Source organism: Macrotis lagotis, chromosome 2 (assembly GCF_037893015.1).
Source record: "Macrotis lagotis isolate mMagLag1 chromosome 2, bilby.v1.9.chrom.fasta, whole genome shotgun sequence".
Lineage (NCBI taxonomy): Eukaryota > Metazoa > Chordata > Mammalia > Peramelemorphia > Peramelidae > Macrotis > Macrotis lagotis.
In genome coordinates this window covers 34,879,411-34,900,824 of record NC_133659.1, presented here as the reverse complement: position 1 = coordinate 34,900,824, position 21,414 = coordinate 34,879,411, and the positions used below count along the sequence as shown (strand labels likewise).

Here is a 21,414-nt window from a genome sequence, read left to right as displayed (position 1 = left end):
ATGCTTGGTATAATCTGTTTCTGTTCTTCTACACCTCTTACTGATACCCCAAGCACAGATTCTTTTTTTTTGCAAGGCAACAAGGGAAAGTGACTTGCCCAAGATCACACAGCTAGGTAATTATTAAGTGTCTGAGTCTGGATTTGAACTCAGCTCTTCCCGACTCTAGGGCCAGTGCTTTATCCACTGTGCCACCTAGTTGCCCCCCCCACCAATCACAGAATCTTAATTTTTTCTTTCCCTTTAAATCTTCATGAAAAATCTTCTCAGTTTAGTTTGATTTATTTTTGATTAATATTTTCCTGAATCTATGCTTTTTCTAATTCCTTTCTTTCAAGTTTCCCCTTCTTGCCTATTTTCCTATTAGTCTGATATATTTTGGTGTTAAAGCAATAGAGTTAATATTTGATACTTCCATATGTTTTCAGATTTTGAAATTATTTTGTATAAACTGAATTAATTTATATGTACAAACATTGTACATAATGCAATATGAACATAATGGTATATGTACATATATTGATAGCAGAATATAATTTCCTTTAGCAAAAGCATACTTTTCACAAAGTGACACTTCAAAATGTTCTTTAAACTAAATTGATCTTGTTTTATTTTTTGACATGTCATGATTAATGAATAATTGCAACAATCATTAAGTGTCATTAATGAACCTTAGTTTCTAATTTAATCTTTCGAGGTATCTCCTTTTTTCATTTTGGGATTAAAAATTTCTCTATTTTCCCCTCATTTTACCCCGCTTATTGGAGGTACTATTAACTAGATTTTACTTTTTTCTCTTTGTGCATTGGAGGTATTATTAATGATTTTACTTTTCCCCTTTTATGCATATAAGAATTAAGTTATATAACTTTTCCTCTAAATTTTCTTTTTTTTTTTAGGTTTTTTTTTTGCAAGGCAAATGGGGTTAAGTGGCTTGCCCAAGGCCACCCAACTAGGTAATTATTAAGAATTATTAAGTGTCTGAGACCGGATTTGAACCCAGGTACTCCTGACTCCAAGGCCGGTGCTTTATCCACTACGCCACCTAGCCGCCCCCTAAATTTTCTATTAACTGCCTCTCATCAATGCTTGGTTCTTGTTATTGAAGAAGACCAAAACAACATCACTATGTTTAACACAAATTACAGTGTGTCTGACCCTGACTATGGCTGATCATCAGACCAATACAAGCTTGGCATGCTCTACCACAAGTGGGTACAAATAGTCCATGGGAACACCTGTGGTGGGTACTAATAAACTGATGTATGTCTCTTTTACTTTGAGTTGTTTCAATTCTGCCTTCCTCATAGAGGGCAGCACCCTCACTGATGAGGGCACACCATGCTGGGTGGTCCCACACCAGTTTCTCCCATACTGTACAATCAATTCTAAAGATCTTCAATGAGACCTTCAGGGTGTCTAGGTATTGCTCTCCCTGCCTTTTGAGTGTTTGCCCTGTGTGAGTTCTCCATAAAATAGTTTTTTGGACAAATGTACATCTGGCATTCTAACATGTCCACTCCATCATAGTTGCACTCACATCAATGCTAGTATGATGTCTCACTGTCTTTTCCTAAATAAAATTTTATGTCTTGATATAAATTTTTCCTTAGACATTTTCTTTGTTTGACGTGTTCCTACTCATTTTTCTATTTTTGTTTATAATTTTCTTTTGTTACTGTCAATAAATACTATGCTCAGTAATTCAGACTTTTTTACACATATTGAAGTCCTTTAGGCTTAAACATGTGATCTCTTTTTGTAAAGGTCATATGATTCTGAAAATGTGTATAATTTTTAATATTTCCATTCAGTTACTGACTGTGGTATGGGTAGATGCAAAGAAAGAGAGTGAAAGAGGCAATATTTGTAAGGAGGCTATCAAAATACTCTAGGGGGGTGGAAATTAGATGTATACCACTTTTTTTGGTCAGTGAATAGACAAGAAGACGTTTTTGGAATGAAATTTCTGAAATTAAACATTTATTAAATATGTATAGTCATAGAATAGGAAGATAACACATATTATTGTGATTAATTGAGTGGTGATTATAGAGAAAACTAGTGAAATCAGAAGACGAGCATAAAATGAAAGATAATCACTTTGTTGTTATATATATATATATATATGTATGTAATTTTCAGTTATGATATTTGACAGTTGGATATGTGGTTATAGATTTCAGAAGAGAATTCAAGATTAGACATACTTAAAATAAAATTTTTAATGTTTTTTTATATTAAGTTTTTGCAGGGCCTATATAGCCCTATTTGAGGAAGCAAAACAAGCTAGACACTAAAAATCTCTTCTCCTCTCCTGTCCCCTCCCCTCCTCTCTTCAATTTTTACCCACCAAAGATTGATCAGGAAATCTATGGAGAAGTTACAGTAAGTCACTTCTATCTTCCACTATTACATGAAAAGTTAGCCAGAAATCCACAGCCAGTGTCATAAATTAATACCTTCCCAGTGTGACTAGAGATACATAGAGCCTAGAAGGGTCCTTTATAAGCAAGTAGTAAGAGCAGAGGCTCCCCGAAGAGAGCCCCAGATTTCCCCCCAGAAACTCTGAGATTTCCAGTGAGACTCCCAAATTTTGGATTTGGGACCTTATGAGCCTAGGGGACTAGTAGGAATAGTCTAGGCATGCCAGTGTTAGGGATGGGACTTATTAGGAACTCAGGACCTCTGAGATCCCTGATCCTAAGTCTTGGGTTGCCATAGAGTACCCTGAACATCCAACACTGAATCTCAAAGATGAGGCAGAAAGGCACACTGGGAAAGGTAGAGGTCATAACAATAATAAAGGTGATCCAGAGTAAACACAAGCAGGAGGCAATCAGGTCATGGCATAAAACCCCAATTCAAGAGCTAATGTTTAAATGATGATTAAGTATAACTATATAAATATACAAAATTATTTCACAAAGGCAAGTAAGAATAACTCTGTAACAACTTCCAGCAGAGATTCCAAGGGAAAATAAAGTCTATTATCCATAAGAACTATGAGAATATCTAGAAGAAATGAATTGAGAGAAAAATAAATGAAAGCTCAGGAGAAATGAATTGGAAGAGGAATAAATAGCTTAGAAGAGAAAATCTAATCCATGTAACAGACCTCTCAAAAACTACTCCTTATGATTCACTTTTTTTTTGGAGGAAGGGGAAGTTTCTTGACAAAAACCCTGGAGTAGTTTGTCATTTCCTTCCCCAGATCTTTTTACAAATGAGAAAACTAAGGCCAACAGGGTTAGGTGACTTGTCCGGGGTCACACAGCTAGTAATTATCTGAGGTTGGATTTGAACTCATCTTCCTGATTCCAAGCATTTATTCACTGTGTCACCTAGCTGCTCTGAAAAGTTTAATAGACAAGCAGAAATCAATGATTCCCTGAGATAGCAAGGTATAACAGAACAAAATCAAAAAATTGAAAAACAGAAGAAAACGTAAGATTGCTGATATAAAAAAAAACTATTCCAGACAATAGGGTTAGGGAGAGAGAATTTAAGAATTATTAGACTTCTGGCAAACCTGGGGGCTTATATTTCAAGAAATGATAAATTATGTAAATTAGAAATGGAAATTACCCAGTTCTATTAGAACCAGTAATAGTAATACAAAAAAAAAAAGATAAGAGGGAGCATTTAAGAATTTTTAAAAAGACACAAGAGCGAACAGAAGAATGTTCAAAAGGAAGCACAGGCAAGGACAGTTTTTAAAGTAATGTATAGCATTTATTAAAAACTGTTGAACAAAAGCATGTGCTATAGAATGGTGATTCACCTACTTAGTTTCACCCTGAGATCCTTTCTTACAAAATCCTCTTTTTGTGGCTGTCTAAATTGAAATGCTCTTTTTTTTAGTTGTTGAGCATAAAAAAAATGAAATTGAAAAAGAGAAAAGAGAGGTTTGAAGCCAGTGGTTTCTAAGATTTCTTCCAGTTCTAAATCTCATCATTCTATAATTTTCTGAAATAAGATAGATGCAGTTTGATTCTGTAATACCAACAACCCATTTTTTAAAGTAATTGTCTTAAAGTCAGAAGACTAAAACCTGCCTCTCCCAGAAGACAGAATCAGAGAATTTGAAAGGTGGAAGGGATCTGATGGTTTAATCCATGCTTGAAAAAGAAACCTTAATATACTTGAGAAGTAGTCATCCAAGCTCCGCCTTGTTATGGTTGTTGTTCAGTCATATTTGTCATGTCCAACTTTTCATGACCCCTATGGGATTTTCTTGGCAAAGATTCTGGAGGGGTTTGCCATTTCCTTCTCTAGCTCATTTTACATATGAGAAAAGAGCTAAGTGACTTGCCCAGGGTCACAAGAGACTGAGGCTGGAGTTGAATTCATGAAGATGAGTCTTCCAGATTCCAAGTCCAATGAATTATAGGGTCACCTAACCCCTGATGAATGCCATGACTTCATATAGATCCTTCAAGAATGATTCCAACCCACCTCCTATAGGTTTTTCCTGTCCCCATGCACTAGCTTCCTACTGAGGTGACTTTCCATTTATTATTTATTAATATCTTATAGTCACAATTATTTGTGTTTTGTCTCTCTCAGAATATGAGCTGCTTCAAGACAAGCACCATGTTTCTGCCTTTCTTTGTATCCAGTGTTTAACATAATGTTTAGCACACAGTGGGTGCTTAATAAATGCTTATTGGGTGAATGAGTGGATAAGAGGGTTGCACCAGGTGATCTTTAAGGCTCCTTCTGATTCTAAATCTGCATGCTTTATTGTGTGTTTGGTTCAAACCAATCATCTCCATTTCTCTCATTTTGGCAGATTGGAATTAGTGGCCGCTGTAATACAACATACTTTACTAAAAAAGACAAAAAATACAAATCAAAGGACTCGAATGACTGTGAGGAAAATATCCAGATGAATATGAGATTTACATATGTCGACAAATGCAAGGAGTGCAAACCTGTAAGAAGTTAATGGAAACTCTGGGTCATGGTTCCTCATGTCTGTGGAGTTGGGTGAAATGTCTCCTTTAAGGCCCCTTCCAAATCTAGGTCTATGGACTTGTGGTGGTCAAGTTTCTAATAGATCTTTACCAGTTTCCAGGATCAGGAACAAATAGTTAGATGTGAATGATAGGAAAGAAAGCCAAAGTCTTGTTATATGATTACAAGGAAGTAATCTAGGGATGACATATTCATGTCATCCTGGTTCCTTGTTTCCTATCTCAGTGGCAGAATAAAATAACCATAATTATCCCAAAGGAGGGAGGTGAAGTGGATGGTACACCAGTTCTGGAGTCAGGAGTTCAAATCTGACCTCAGTCATTTGACACTAGCTATGTGACTCAGTTTGTCTCACATTCAATGTCATCTCTACTTGTCTTGATTCCTATCTGGCCACTAGATCCAGATGGCTCTGGAGAAGAAAGTGAGCCTGGAGACTTAGCTCATTCCCCCTCCCACCCTTTCATCCCTACCCTCCTATCCCAGGATAGCAAGTAATCTGATATAGTTCATATATGTAGAATTATGTTACACATATTTTCATATTAGTCACTCTGTGAAAGAAGAATCAGAATTAAAAAGGAAAAATCATAAGAAGAAAAACAAAAAACAAACTTAAAAAAGTTGAAAATAGCACGCTTTGATCTGCATTCAGATTCCATAATTCTTTCCCTGGAAGTGGATGACATTTTCCATCACAGGTGTTTTAGAATTGCTTTTGATTGCTATTTTGCTGAGAAGAACTAAGTTTATCAAAGTTGATCATGGCACAGAGTTGCTATTAAGGTGTACAATGTTCTCTTGATTGTGTTACTTCACTCATCATCAGTTGATGTAAATCTTTCCAGGATTATCTGAAATCTGCCTGCTCATCATTTCTTATAGAGCAATAATATTCCATTACATTCATATACCACAACTTGTTCAATCATTTCCCAATTGATGGGTATCACCCTCAATTTCCAATTCTTTGCCACCACAAAAAGAGCTGCATGAATGTTCTTGTACATGTGTGACTTTTTCTCTTTTTGTCATCTCTTTGGAATATAGTCCTAATAGTGGTGCTGCTAGATCGATGGGTACGCACAATTTCATTACCCTTTGGGCCTGATTCCAAATTACCTTCCAGAATGGTTGGATCAGTTCACAACTCTACCAGTGCATTTGTGTTCCAATTTTTTCACACCTCCTCCAACATTTATTATTTCCTTTTTCTGTAATATTAATTAATCGGTTCTAATTCTTTTTGCATTTTAAATTTTCATTTCTCTAATTAATATTAGATATATTTATATATTTTTGTCTTAGATATTTTTTCATATTATAGATAGCTTTAATTGCTTCATCTGAAAACTGCCTGTTTATATCCTTGACCATTTTTCAAATGGGGAGTGATTTGTATTCTTATAAATTTGCTTCAGTTCTGTATATGTTTAAGAAGTGAGACCTTTATCAGAAACATTGGCTGTAAAAATTATTTCCCAGCTTTCTGCTTTCCTTTTAATCTTGGTTTTATTGGTTTTGTTTGTGTAAAACCTTTTCAATATAATGTAATCAAAATTATCCATTTTCTATTTCATAATGTTCTCTAATTCTTCTTTGGTCATAAATTCTCTTTCTCTCCATAGATCTGACAAGTAAACAATTCCTTGGGTTTCTTTTTAATAATGGAATTTAATTATGGAATCACCTTTTATGTCTAAACCATGTACCATTTTGACCTTATCTTTATATAGGTTATGAAATATTGGTCTATGTTTCATTTCTGCCGCACTGTTTTCCAGTTTTCCCAGAGGTTTTTGTCAAATAGTAAGTTTTCCCAGAAGCTTTGGATTTATCAAGTAGTAGATTCCTATAGTTATTTGTTATTGTTTCTTTGTGATCCACTACTCTATTTCTCTCTCTCTCTCTCTCTCTCTTTTTTTTTAAAGTTTTTGCAAAGCAGTGGGGTTAAGCGGCTTGCCCAAGGCCACACAGCTAGGTAACTATTAAGTGTCTGAGGCCGAATTTGAACTCAGGTACTCCTGACTCCAGGGCCGGTGCTTTATCCACTGCGCCACCTAGCCGCCCCACCAGAGTTTTGATAACTGCTGCTTTATAACAGTCTTTAAGGTTAACTGCCAATTCACAATTTTCTGGCCCTTCTCAAAATATCTTCTTTTTTCTTATCTGTGTAAATGCTGCCTCTCCCAGCAAGATAAAAACTTTTTTTTGAGGTTTTTTTTTTTGAGGTTTTTGCAAGGCAAATGGGGTCAAGTGGCTTGCCCAAGGCCACACAGCTAGGTAATTATTAAGTGTCTGAGGCCGGATTTGAACTCAGGTACTTCTGACTCCAGGGCTGGTGCTCTATCCATTGCGCCACCTAGCCGCCCCAAGATAAAAACTTTTTAAGGGCAGGAACAATTCTCATAGTCGAGGTCTTTGGGAAACATTTTTTATGTTTGTATTTCCAGTGTCTAGATCAGCACCTGATGGTCAAGAAATATTTATTGAATTGAAATTGAATGAACTTACAATCTCCATAAACCTTCCCATTTTTGAAAATTGTTTTCTTCAGTCTGACACCTCTTCTCCATAATCTTTCTTTTTTTTTCTTTTCTTTTTCTTTTCTTTTTTTTTGCAAAGCAATGCTTTTAAGTGATTTGCCCGAGGTCACACAGCTAGGCAATTATTAAGTATCTGAGATCAGATTTGGACTCAGGTCTTCCTGACTCCAGGGTGGCTACTCTATCCAACTGCGCCACCTAGCTGCCCCTCTCCATGGTCTTTCAAAGATCGTTGACAATGACTTAATAATCAGTCCCAAACTCTGATGAATTTAGTTGGTAATTCACATGGGTCAGGTGATCTGAACCCAGCAGAGCCTGTTGGGCCCTCATTATCCTTTCTAAACTTAGCAAGGATTTAGCTATTTTTGTTTTGTTCTTTTCCAGGCTAAGATGATTCTCTTTGGCTGAAAAGAACATAAAATAAATAAAAATAAAAAGAATCTGTTGTTCATTAGCAACCTTAATCCACCTCAAGAACCAAGCCTTGGTTGATCTTTTCCCTTTTCGTCATTATGACTAAACTGTTAAACAAACATTGATTTGTTGTTCTTAGCTTTATTAGCCTCAGCTCATTGATCTTCTAAAGTCTGGCCAAATGAACTATGACTTGATTTGCAAACCATTTTACAAATGTTAGCTCATTCCATCCTCACCATTATCCTGGGATAGAAGTGCTATTCTTATTGTCACGGGAAAGGTGTATGAGAAATATTAACTAATTTGTTCAGAATCATACAACTCAGAAGTGTCTGAAATTGGATTTGAACTTAGGTTTTCCTCATTCCAGGCTCAGAACTCTCTCCACTGTGACACCACAAGATGTCACATTGGCTCTTTCCTATTGGTCTTCCTGCCTGATCCAACTGAAGCTTAATCAAAGATGACCTAATTAACATTAATTAATCGATAGGGAATTTGTCAGTGACCCAGAAAGATCACATTATCTAGATACTGCTTCTTTGAAACCCAAGGAGATTTCATCATAGAGAATGACCAAAGGAACACCCTTCATATTTTACAGAATAGAAATGATGCCATGAATAGTTTTGTGTAACTCCAGAGATTAAACAGATGACTGATTTGATCTGCCCGACTGATTATGTTTAAAGAAAAATTAATTCCGCATTTTCCTTTATTGTCTTCTTGCTGCAGCCCAAGAGAAACTCCCCATCCACCTCTACTTCCAATTATAAGATAAAATCTTTAAAAGAACTGCCCTTTATTATTCATGCTGAGACGCAGGAAATGCATCAATTACACCTTTTAATGAGCTGACTGGAGGATGAGCCATGACTCAAGTATGGTATTATACTCTGGCTTCTTCTTTAAAGTTGACAACATAGTATTTGTTTTTTATTTTGATGGCCAATTTGAAATGAATTTGAACTCCATCAATGATAAATCACATTATGATAGCAAAAGCAGACATTTGTATGTGAATGTATTTACGGGTATGTTTATTATGTATGTTGTTCTTCCTTTGTTTTGCAAGAGGAATGACCTCATGGGGTGATGCATATATTTAAAACAAAGGAAGGAGAGGAAAGGTATCATCTCCAGAAGGAGATGATTCTGTGACAAAATATCTGTGTTTCTGTTTCATCTCCTTACTAGACTTATATCTCTATGAATGCAGGAGTCAAGTCTTATTGTCTTATTTTAATCTATGCATTTTCCTCTATGTCCAAGACAGAAGGATCATCACTTCACATGATAGCATAAGCTATAAGGGGAAACCATGGTCACATAGATGCAGGTATAGATATAGGTGTAGGTTGGCATAGATACACTTATGTTACATAGAATTCTAAGTTCCAGAGCTTGAGGAATCTCAGAAATATTTATGTCAAGGACACTTTCTAAATATGTAGGAGAGTCTTACCCATGACTACATTCGCAGGTGCACATCGAGGATACCTGTAGAATATAAACTCTTCCAGGGCTGGGACTATTTCATAAGTGTCTAGGTGATCCTTCAGTGCATTGAGTAACTCATTAAGATCATAACTTGTAGAGAAAATGGGCGAAGTTCCCTCTCCTAAGTGTTCACCAGAGTAACGATGCTGCCACTGCTGATAGCAGCGAACACTAATATGGCATTCATTTATGTTCCAAGTACTATAATAAATGCTTTACAATTACATTTTGATCTTCACAATGAAACCTGGGAGGTAGTTTTTAATTTTACTTTGTTTTATAGATGAGGAAGCTGAGACAAACAACACATAGTAAATTTAAAGCCAAATCATCTTGAAAGGATCATCCCTATCCTTATCTTTATTCATATCCATAGCTATATTGCTATGCTGAGCATCTAGGGAAGTTCCACGCATATGGCTTAATGTTATTAAGTTAGTAACAGCAATAATAATAATGATGAGAATGAGAATAGCCAGCATTTATATAGCATGGTGGCGCTACATAGAGTGGAGGGTCTAGAGTCAGGAAGACTCATATTCCTGAGTTCAAATCCAGCCTCAGATACTTACCAGCTGTATGACCTAGGGTAAGTCACTTCACCCTGTTTGCCTCAGCTTCCTCATCTGTAAAATGTGCTGAAGGAGGCAGTGACAAACTACTCCAGGATCTTTGTCAAGAAAACCCCAAATGGGGGTGGCTAGGTGGCACAGTGGATAGAGCTCTGGCCCTGGAGTCAGGAGTACCTGAGTTCAAATTTGACCTCAGACACTTAATAATTACCTAGCTGTGTGGCCTTGGGCAAGCCACTTAACCCCATTGCCTTGAAAAAACCTAAAAAACAAAACAAAACAAAACAAAAAACCCCAAATGAGGTCGCAAAGAGTTGGACATGATTGAAAATTGCCTGAACAATAAATATAGTAAGTTAAGATCTGTCAAGAGCTTTTATTATCTTATTTGATCTTAACAACAACTTTATGAGGAAGGTGCTATCATTCCCATTTGACAAATGTAGAAACAGAGACTGAGAAATAGTAAATAAGTAACTTAGTTATTTACTCACAGCTAGTAAGTGTTTATGGAAGGATTTGAATTCAGGTCTTCCTGACTCCAAGGCCGGAACTGTCATTACTATGGCACTGTTCTCTAATATAGAATTTCTTTACTGTGAAGAGTTTGGTTTTCATCTACAGATATGATCCTTTCCTGCAAACAGATCAGGACACGGTCTTCACAAAGATGAGAGAGTAAGGTCAAACAATAATGTTTTCTTTGCCTCATAACCTAGCTCTGTGGAAACACCATCTTTTTTCAACTAAGCTTATATACTTGTTCCTTTTTATGTCACATTGCCTTTTCTGATGGTCTAGTTCCAGGCTGAAACTTTCTTTTCTTAGCTTGGTGAATTTAAAAATTCTTATTCATTGGGATTCTTTACAGGCAGCTGCTAGATCTAACCTATGTGGAGAAGGTTTCTTCAGAAAATCTAGAGACCACATTTCAGAATCGTGGAAATCTTTTCTACCGTTTCGGCAGTGAATTATTCCAAATGCCTGTTCACCTGTTCAAATTCCAAAATATAGAGAGTCGGGTAAAGAAAACCTTGTGGTTAATGTCCTCTAGACATGGGTTGGTTTCCCTCCTTTCTTACTATTCCGTGTATCTGACTCATTGTCTTAGGATATACAGGAGGCATTTAATCAGTGCTCAATGAAGGAAGGAATGAAGTGGTTTAGACAGGATGGATTAAAATATTAGAGGGACTGACTTTTAGTGAGGGTCATGGAATAAGAAGAGAGAAACTTCACAATACAATAGATAGCATGCCAGACCTGAAAATATTCAAATCTGACCTTCTGGAAGCCGTGAGGTCTTCAGCAAGTCTCAGTATCAGTTTTTTCACCTGAAAATGAGGGTGCTGGATACAATAACTTTATGGTCTCTGTCTGATCTTGATGTATAAGCCTATTAATGCCAAAGAAATAGAAGTTTCCTAGCAAAGGGAAAAACAGCTAATTTTTAATATAATATTTTAAGTTTTGCAGAATACTTTACCATATTACCTCAATTGATCTTCACATCAGTCCTGTGAGTTGGGACTGTTATTATTTCCATTTTATAGATGAAGTAACAAATAGAGATACACCCAGAGTCACACATTATGGAAGTGTTTGAAGCAGGATTAAAACCCAGATCTTCCTGACCCTAAGACTGCTCTCTATCTGCTATGCCCTTATTATATTATTGTGGCATTTTAAATTATACCCTAGTTCCTAGGGTAATCAAGCATTAAAATTAGTTGAGAAGAAAGACTGTCGAATCAATTTCATTTTTCCTTTTTCTTCCCTCCCTCCCTTTTTCTGTCCCTCTGTTCCTACCTTCCCTCCCTCCCTCCTTCCTTCCTTCCCTCTCTCCCTCCCTTTCCTTCCCTCACACTCTCTCTTTTCCCACTGAATTCAGTACTTTTCTCAATCTTTCCCTCCTCCTCCTCCTCAATTTATATGACCCAAATGGCTTCTGCTGCCATCTTCTCCTTCATCTTTATCTCAAACCTTTCTCACAGGAGACTCTTCTTGCCAAGGCAAACCCTTCTACATACCCAACTTTTACCATCCCATCTCATCTTTTCTAGCAGATTCTCTATCATGTCTATATTCTCATTTATCTTCAGTCAATCAGCCTATTGGCTGTTCCCCTAATGCCTTACAAACATGCCTATGTCTTCCCTCTCCTCATAAATCTTCATAAGATCCATCTATGACCACTGGCTATCATCCCATAGCTTTCCTCTCTTTCATAGCTAAATTCCTTGAGAAGACCATCTACATTTGATAAAAACCTCCATTTCCTTTTCTCTCCTTAACTTTTGATAGTTGGGCTTCTGAACTCATAATTCAAATCAAATTGCTTTCTCCAAAGTTACCAATTATCACTTAACTGTCAAATCCAATGACTTTTTCTCCATCCTCAATCTCCTGTGGCCTCTGGCACTGTTGATCACTCACTTCTTATTCTCTTTTCTCTAGCTTTTTGTGACCCTACTCTCTCTTGGTTCTCCTCTTAACTGTTTGACAATCCCTTCTCAGTCTCCTTACTGACTGTGGGTATCCCATAGGATGCTGGGTCCTCTTTCCTTCTCCCCATGTGCTGCTTCACTTGGTGATCTCAGTTCCACAGATTCAATTATCATCCCTCTGCTGATGATTCTCAATTACTCAATCACTTACCAAGTCTCTCCTGACTTCAGCATTGCATCTCTCTTTGCCTATTGGACTTCTTGAACTGCATATCCTGTAGACATCTTAAACTCAATATGTTCCAAACTGAACCAATTCTTTTTCTTCCTAAACTTTCCCCTCTTCTTAATTTCCCTATTACCTAGGCACTATCCTTGATTCTTCATCCTCTTTCATCCCTTATATCCAATCTGTTGCCAAGGCCAGTCTATTTTACCTTTGCAATATCTTTCACATATATTTCCTATTTTCCCCCCTTTGGTTTTCCCCACATAGCTCTGACCATATCACACCCTTATTCATTAAATTCTAGTGGCTTCCTATCACTTCCAGGAATAAATAGAAAATCTTGTTTGGAGTTAAATGTCTTTCACAACCTGAAACTTCCCCACCTTTCTAGACTTCTTATACCTTCACTCCAATTCCCTGGGACTCTGGCCTCCTTGCAGCTCCTCACACAAGATGTTCAATTTCCTTCCTCATGCATTTTCAATGGCTTTCTCCCATGCCTATAATACTTATTCTTCATCTCTACCTCCTAACTTCTCTGACTTCTTTCAAGTCCCAGATAAAATTCTGCTTTCTGTAAGACACCTTTCCTCATCCCCTTTAATTATTTTCCTCCTGCTGATTATTTCTGATTTATCTTATCTATAATTTATTTGTACAGGGACCACCCTGTTTGCATGCTACTTCCCCATTAGACTGTGAGCTCCTTGAGAGCCTTGTCCTTTCTTTCTTTGTATTCCAATATTTAGTTTAGTGTCTAACCTCCTTAATGATTAACAACCTGACCAATTACATGCCATAAATACTTACTACATATTTGCCCAATTGTGTCAAGTTGACATGATGTGGCATAGCAGATGGTTTCCTGCTGCATTTTTTTTTTTTAGTTTTTGCAAGACAATGGGGTTAAGTGGTTTGCCCAAGGCCACACAGCTAGGTCATTATAAGTGTCTGATCCAGATTTGAACTCATGTACTCCTGACTCCAGGACCAGTGCTCTATCCCCTGTGCCACCTAGCCACCCTGTTTCCATGTTTTTAAGGTAGCAGATGTCATGGAGTATTTGGTGGTCCACATGGAAGACTTGGTTCCTGATGAAATGCCCTCAAAATTTCTTCAGCTTGTCCAGCTTTTCTGAATGGCTAATATCAGCACCATAGGGTCAGTGTGGAAAAAGTATGCAGACCGAGCATTATACAGGTAACAAAAGGCATGAACTTCAGTGTTAGTCCTTTTTGGTCACTGAGAACTTGAACATTTTATTTTGGATCATTTTAGGAGATTGTTTTTAGATATAATCCCTGCTGTGGCCAGTATAGAGGCCATAAGGTTTCTAAGGCTTAAAACTGATCAGCCGGAGCTCAATGCTCGGGAGACTTTTGAGTCTGTGCTTGTGAGTCTGCATTTCTGTACTGCAGCCCAGGAAGTCATTAATGAAGCTAAGGTATTGCGTTTATCTTTTTCTGTTCCATTTCTATGTTCCTTTTCCTTGGAAAGACTCCATCTGTTTGAAAAAGGCTTGAAGATTTCTTCTATCTTAATTCTTCAGCTAAGACCCCAAAGTGCCTGAGTTTCTCACACTTCCATCTAAGACCCAGGAAGTTGACCTGAGCTCCATTTCTGGGGAAAAAAAAAATTAGAAGCACCAAAAGGTCCTACCGGTGCATTCATTTAGTCCTGATAAGGGAAAAGGGAAAACCAGCCTTTGCCTTAGTTCCCTCCATGATATTTCAGGATGTCTTCAAGATCAAGTCCAAGACTTCCCTTTTACTTAAGTTAAATCTCTGCCAGTAAAAGAAGGAATGATATTGTTGGGATGTTGTTGTGGCTATTGCTGTTGAGTCTGACTCTTTGTGACCCCATTTGGGGTTTTCTTGCAGAGATACTGGAGTGGTTTGCCATTTCCTTCTCTAGCTCATTTTACAGGAGAGGAAACTGAAGGTTAGAACTTGTAGGATCAGTAGGTGTCTGAGGTCAGATTTCAGCTCAGACTTTCCTGAATCTAGGCTCCAGAGAGGCCCTCATTATTAGAATAGTGAAGCAAACAGAATAATCAATGAACATTCAGTAATTTGCTATGTGCCAGCACTGTACTAAGTCCAGGTGACACAATTACAAATACAAATAAACATAGGCTATGCCCTCAAGGAGTTTACAATAGAGTCCTCATAGTGGAAAGATTTCTTACTTCTTGGATAATACTTTCACTATTAGATCTACTTGAGATGAACTTAGGAAAACCGTCTTCTAAATGAAATAAAAGCCACAATCGTATTTTGAAATGCTCATTTACATGCACAGAAGAGTTTGGCTGTTTTAAAAATCACTTGACAACAAATAACATGCTGAGAATGACAGAATTTAGTGACTCAAAGTTCAAGAGTAACAAGTTTGGAAGGGGGTTAGAATTCCTAGGAAAAGATTTCCAATAAACCAATGGGACTACTCCTGTATTTCCATTTTTAAAAAATCACCTAATACAATTGGTTGTTTGTTTCCTTTCCTGGGGATCAATGGTGCCAGAAATGAAATATTTTCTTTCTAGTTGATACTGAGAGATACCCAGTCACATCCGTGGGATCCTCTCCACATCATTGGGTTTCTTGCCTATGGGTCATTGGTGTATAAACGTTGTGCTAGGTCAGTGAACTGCTCAGAATCATCTCTCCAGGTAAGTTTGCTGACTTTTGTCTCTTTCAACCCTATTGAAAAGTTTCACTGAAGCTCCCCATATGTGGTTGGAGACAAAACCCAAAGCTTGTCTTCTTTGGTTGGGTGCCAGGAGAACCTGGCATTCCTGCAAAGGTCTCTGGGTAGACTAGGGAGTCTGGGGGGAAACTTGGGAAATCCCTGGAAATGATTGCTTTCCTGCTCTTTCTAAGCAGTATAATGCAAAACTTTTACTTAGAGTACTTATTCCTAGAAAGTTCCCATCAGAATTTCAACACTGTGCCCTGCTAACTTTACTTTTATGAGTGGTAAAACATTCCAAATTTGTATTGGTCTGATCAGCCACGATTGATGTCGTTTTGATCTTCATCAAAAAACAAAAGATAAAAACCAACCAACCAACCAACCAATCATGAGTCTTCTAATTTTGTATTTCCCTTTCCTGACTATACTATTCTTTCCCCTCCCTATTTTCTTTCAATTCTGTATGAACTTCAATTTATCCTTTGTCTTTTTAATCCAGTGAAAAGAGAATAACTGATCCATCATATTCTGCTTGGTTGGAAAACATATTGGTTAGACCTTGTTGCATGTCCCTTGCCAACATTACTTCCTGAATTAAGCCAGAGTAAATTTTGTTATTTCTTCCACACCACCAATGGAAATCTCCTTGGGGAAAGTTTATGAGGAGCCTCCTAAAATATAATAGCCAATATTTACATAGAACCTACTCTGGGTTAGGCACTATGCTTCTTATCTCATTTGATTCATCATGTGTTCATGAAGTAACTAGAGAGCCATTTAGACTAACATTCCATTCAAGAATTTGGTCTGACAAATAATTCTTACCATTGAATTAGCTAATTATTTGAATGAATTGGATTAGGTCATAAGATCATAGACTTAGAATGAGAAGAGATCTTGAATGTCATAAAATCCAGCTTTCTCATTTTACAGACAAAGAAATTAAGGACAGTAGAGGCTAAATAACTTGTCCAGAGTTACACAGCTAATTATTCCCATTTTATAAATGAGGAGATTAAGTCTTAGATAAGTCAAGTGACTTGACCAGGGTCACTCAGTATGAGGCTGAGGTAGGATTTTAACTCAGTTCTTTTTTTGACTCCAAGTCAAATTTTCTATCACTGGCCTGGACCACCTAATTTCCAAGAAGTAAGACCCTAACTTGGTTGTGGCAAATGGGACTTTGTTTCAGGGTACTGAATTTAGAGGAAGTCTAGTTAACAGGAAAAATCAATTAAATAGGGAGCTAACAAATGGTAAGCTGTGCTGAGCTTCTCCCTTGTCTTGTCTAACAATATTGTACTGATCAGTATTGTATAGATCCTGCCCCTAATAGCAGTCAATGTATCACCCCCATACCTTCAACTCCTGCTGAACAAGTGATGTTCATTGTACCATTGATGTGGACACAGAAATTCCTTGTTAGGTCTTTGAAGAAAACACTTAATTTTCAGATGGGTTTCTCCTTTTTCTGACACCTTTATGATATATCAACTTTTTCTAGTCCCTTTGGTGGGAAAAGGTAGAATTTTCTTATGTCTAATGAATATTGTATTTCTTGTCTCCTTAATGGGTGGGGAAAAGCTAGTGGGAGAACAGTAATTTGATACTGAAAATAAAAACTGAAACACATTAACAACTAAAAAAAAAGGAATTTCTAATCAGGTACTTAAATTCCACAGAATTAGATATTACTAACTGTGATGAACCCACTATTTTTTAGTCATCTTATTCTAACATCCTGGTTTCAGATTGAGAAATGGAGATGGTATTAGCTAACTTAGAATAAGGTTTCTGGAGTGATGTGATTATAACATCATTGTTCATCTTTCTGGGCTCTGAATTCTCTTTCCCCAGCCCCTTCATAATTTGTTAACTGAGGCAGCGCACAAGAGTGATGAAGACGGCATGATTCTAGCCCTGAAGTCCATAGGGAATGCAGGACACCCAGCCAGTCTAAAACAGATCAAGAAATTCCTGCCTGGGTATTCATCTGGTGCTTCTGAACTTCCCATCAGAATTCTGATTGCAGCCACTCTATCCCTGAGAAACATAGGCAAGAGAACCCCCAAAGAGGTAAGCAAAGTGTGGTTCTTTCCTTCAGAAAATTATCATGTTAGATTCCCTTTGCATCAACCTTTAGAAATATATGTATACATATACATAGATAGATCCAAGATCATTGCTATTTTATTTTATTTTAAACAATCTTTCATTATCTGAGATGTCAATTTAATTTAACCAACATCTATTTAATCCTTACTATATGCAAGGAAAGAGGCAGCATGATATGGTGGATAGAACAGGGATCTTTTTTTTATTTATTTTTATTAAAGATATTATTTGAGTTTTACATTTTCCCCCAATCTTGCTTCCCTCCCCCTCCCCCCCTACAGAAAGCAATCTGTCAGTCTTTACTTTGTTTACATGTTGTACCTTGATCCAAATTGGGTGTGATGAGAGAGAAATCATATCCTTAGAGAAGAGACAAGAATTCTAAGAGGTAACAAGATCAGACAATAAGCTATCTGTTTGTTTTTTTTTCTAAATTAAAGGGAATAGTCCTTTCACTTTGTTCAAACTCCACAGCTCCTTATCTGGATACAGATGGCACTCTCCTTTGCAGACAGCCCAAAATTGTTCCCAGTTGTTGCACTGATGGAATGAGCAAGTCCTTCAAGGTTGAACATCACTCCCATGTTGCTGTTAGGGTATACAGTGTTTTTCTGATTCTGCTCATCTCACTCAGCATCAGTTCATGCAAATCCTTCCAGGCTTCCCTGAATTCCTGTCCCTCCTGGTTTGTAATAGAACAATAGTGTTCTGTGACATACATATACCACAGTTTGCTAAGCCATTCCCCAATTGAAGGACATTTATTGAATTTCCAATTCTTTGCCACCACAAACAGGGCTGCAATAAATATTTTTGTACAAGTAATGTTTTTACCCTTTTCCCTCATCTCTTCAGGGTATAGACCCAGTAGTGGTATTTCTGGGTCAAAGGGTGTGCACATTTTTGTTGCCCTTTGGGCATAGTAGAACAGGGATCTTAACTTGGGTTAAGACTGAAATTTAACTGTAGGGTTGAAGTAGATAGATTTCAGAAGATCTGGGAATTTGGATGGGAAAAAAACCCTGATAGAAAAAATTGCTATATATAGCTTGCTATATATAGCAAGATCTCTCCTCACTTGTGATTGAAATAATCCAAGTGTCTTAAACCATTAGGAATGAACACATTTGTAGTTTTTGTTGGTGAAGAAGGAGGATCATTTTGCACATGTTAACAGAAATATTCATAATGCTTTAAGAGCTCAGATTGTAAATATTAGAAAGGAAGGTGGAAGAGGGTAAGTAAAGCTATGTACCATCATTTCCCAGTAATTAGCTGGAAAACCTACTTTTGCCGTATCGCTCATCTGAGTTCTAATCTTGACCATTGCAGTTGCTACCTTCATATCTTCATCTTTAAAATGAATGTCCTCATACCTGAAATCCCCCTTACAGAGCTATTGTGAGGATCCAATGAGAAAATGTTTGTAAATTAATTTGGGGCCACTTAGAAAATATTAAGATAATTAAGTATATAGGACAAACTGGACAGTCTTCTTCACACATGAACAGAACAGGACAACAGTTATGTCAAGCCTGTATTTCTGGAAGCAATTTCTCTCAATACAGAAGAAAATGACATTAGCATGTCTCTTATGCAATGGATGCTCATTCTCAAAATACAGATTAGATTTCCCCTCATCTTTATTGTTGCTGATGTGATTCTTGTCATAGCACAATTGAATGGATAGAATTTGCATCTGAATCTATTGGAATCCTCATGGCAGGGAAGAGAACATAGAGTATTTCCTAAAATATGATCCTTGGATAGAGGAAGCACTATTGGTCATTTTGCAGCCCAATAACTGGACAGCTTATCTGGTAATGGGAGCAGACCAGAGTAGGAAGCAAAGAGGGGACCCTAAGAATCTTCTAGGAAGGTCACAGGCAACTTTGGTATAGCCAGAGGTTTCTGAGGCTTCCATTTAGCAGGGAACCTAGGGTTCATTCAGCTGTTATCTAAGGTTGTTCATCGTTCATTTTTGAAAAGAACCATCATTATGGGTGATATTTTGATATAAATGAGGCAGAGAGGCACAAAGTCATCAGCCTCACTCTCTCTTTCAGAGAAATCAAAGTCCATACGATCATGTTGTAGATACAATCTGGAAACTTCTGATAACCTAGAAGGGATCTTTCCATTGCACAGCCAATAATTTAATCTGAAATTTATGACTCACCTAGCATCTGAGCTTCACATAATAACAATAACAAATATTGGACATTTATGTCTTATCTCCTTTGTGTGGAGCACTGTACCAAGAACTTTACCAATATCTCACTTAATCTTTATTATTGGAAGAGCAACTCTGAATTAATAAATAACAACATATGGGGGAGAGGGGCTCAAGCCAGGATTTCATTGGTAGAAGGACCTCCTGGTGTGGAAAATTCCTCCATTGTGGCAGAGAGGCTACTTGTCTTTAATTTACAGTCAAAGATTTTTCTGGGTGAGATAATTAAACCTATTAATTAAATTAATTTATTAATTAAATTAAATTTTTATGTAAGAGGCAGCATTTGAACCAGATATTCCTGCCTTAAAGGCCAGTCCCTTATCTGAAAACCCTTGTGGTTTTTTATATAGTACCATAAGGTCCAAACATGACCAGCTCTCATGGGTTTCTTCATTGTACTGATACTTAGTTTTAGCTCCTTGATGTCAAGGACTATATCTGATATCATCTCTATATCCTCAGTATTTAATGCAATGTCAAGAACATGATGTACTTCAATAATTTGGTGGATTTTTTCTCTCTTGGAACTGAGCAGACCTTCCATTGGTATAGACTGCAACCCACCCACCCATCCATGCTATTTCATCTTGTGTGAGCCATAGTGATGATACACCCAAGCAAGCTGAAAAACATCCCCTAGGCCATTTTGAAGAAATGCAGCTCATTCATGCTATATGACCAATCTCCTTTTCCTGTAATACCCTCTCTTGAATGTAGACATACTAACTACATAATAAATGTTTGCTGAATTGGAATGTAATATGCCCCCGAAACATATGCTTAAATATTTTCTGGAGGATATAGATTTACATTGGTTGTGGTACCATGAAGAATGGTTGGATGTCATGGAACACTAGTCCTCCAAAAATTGAAAGTGAGTTTCTCTCTGATAGTAATGGAGAGAAACTGAGGATGTTTAAATGAGCTACAACTTAATTATAAAGAATTAAGAACATGAACTTGGATAAAGGATGACATTAATTAAATAGGCTGTGATTAGGAACCAAAAATGGGGAACAAAAACTTGATCCCAAGGGACTTCCCTCTCCCCATTCCCTTTCTCTTTGACATTTATATGCATAAATAATTCAAGGCATAATAAAGACAAAAATAAAAATAAAGGCCTAATCAAATAGAGTCTGAAACTGCCAATCAAATGGAAGACTCCCCTCAGTAGCAAGAAACAGGGTGGCTAGGTGGCGCAGTGGATAGAGCACTGGTCCTGGAGTCAGAAGTACCTGAGTTCAAATCCGGCCTTAATAATTACCTAGCTGTGTGACCTTGGGCAAGCCACTTTTGCCTTGCAAAAATCTAAAAAAAAAAAATAGGAACAAACAGATTTAGAACATTTTGAACAAGCATTTCATAGAAATAAACAATCCCCAGATAAGAAAATTGGATGCCCATATTCATATACAATGGATAATTCTTTTCAAAACGTAGACTTACTTGCTTTCAATATTTCAAGAACTAATGGTAATATCAAAATAAAACAAATGAATGTTAGCTTTCCCCAATGCATCAATGAGGCCATCAGTCCTTGTCTCACTAATACGATTGGTCATATATTGACGTTTGCCAAGGACTATCTTGCTTATAAGATCAATACAAACCTTTAAAGTCATATCCAGCTTTTATTTTACAGGAAGCCTTTTCCAACCTCTTTTAATTTTGG

General features: G+C 37.1%; 1 protein-coding gene across 1 annotated transcript in view; it reads left to right on the top strand.

The window, feature by feature from the left end:
- The first annotated feature begins 2,757 nt into the window (after window positions 1-2,757).
- Window positions 2,758-21,414, top strand: part of LOC141511848 (vitellogenin-1-like) — a 79,598-nt gene continuing 60,941 nt past the window's right edge. Inside the window, 9 exon segments of the mRNA XM_074220861.1 lie at window positions 2,758-2,784; window positions 4,796-4,939; window positions 8,682-8,781; window positions 8,784-8,832; window positions 10,890-11,040; window positions 13,737-13,894; window positions 13,973-14,138; window positions 15,240-15,365; window positions 17,246-17,464. Of these exon segments, the coding sequence (XP_074076962.1) occupies window positions 2,758-2,784; window positions 4,796-4,939; window positions 8,682-8,781; window positions 8,784-8,832; window positions 10,890-11,040; window positions 13,737-13,894; window positions 13,973-14,138; window positions 15,240-15,365; window positions 17,246-17,464 (1,140 nt within the window).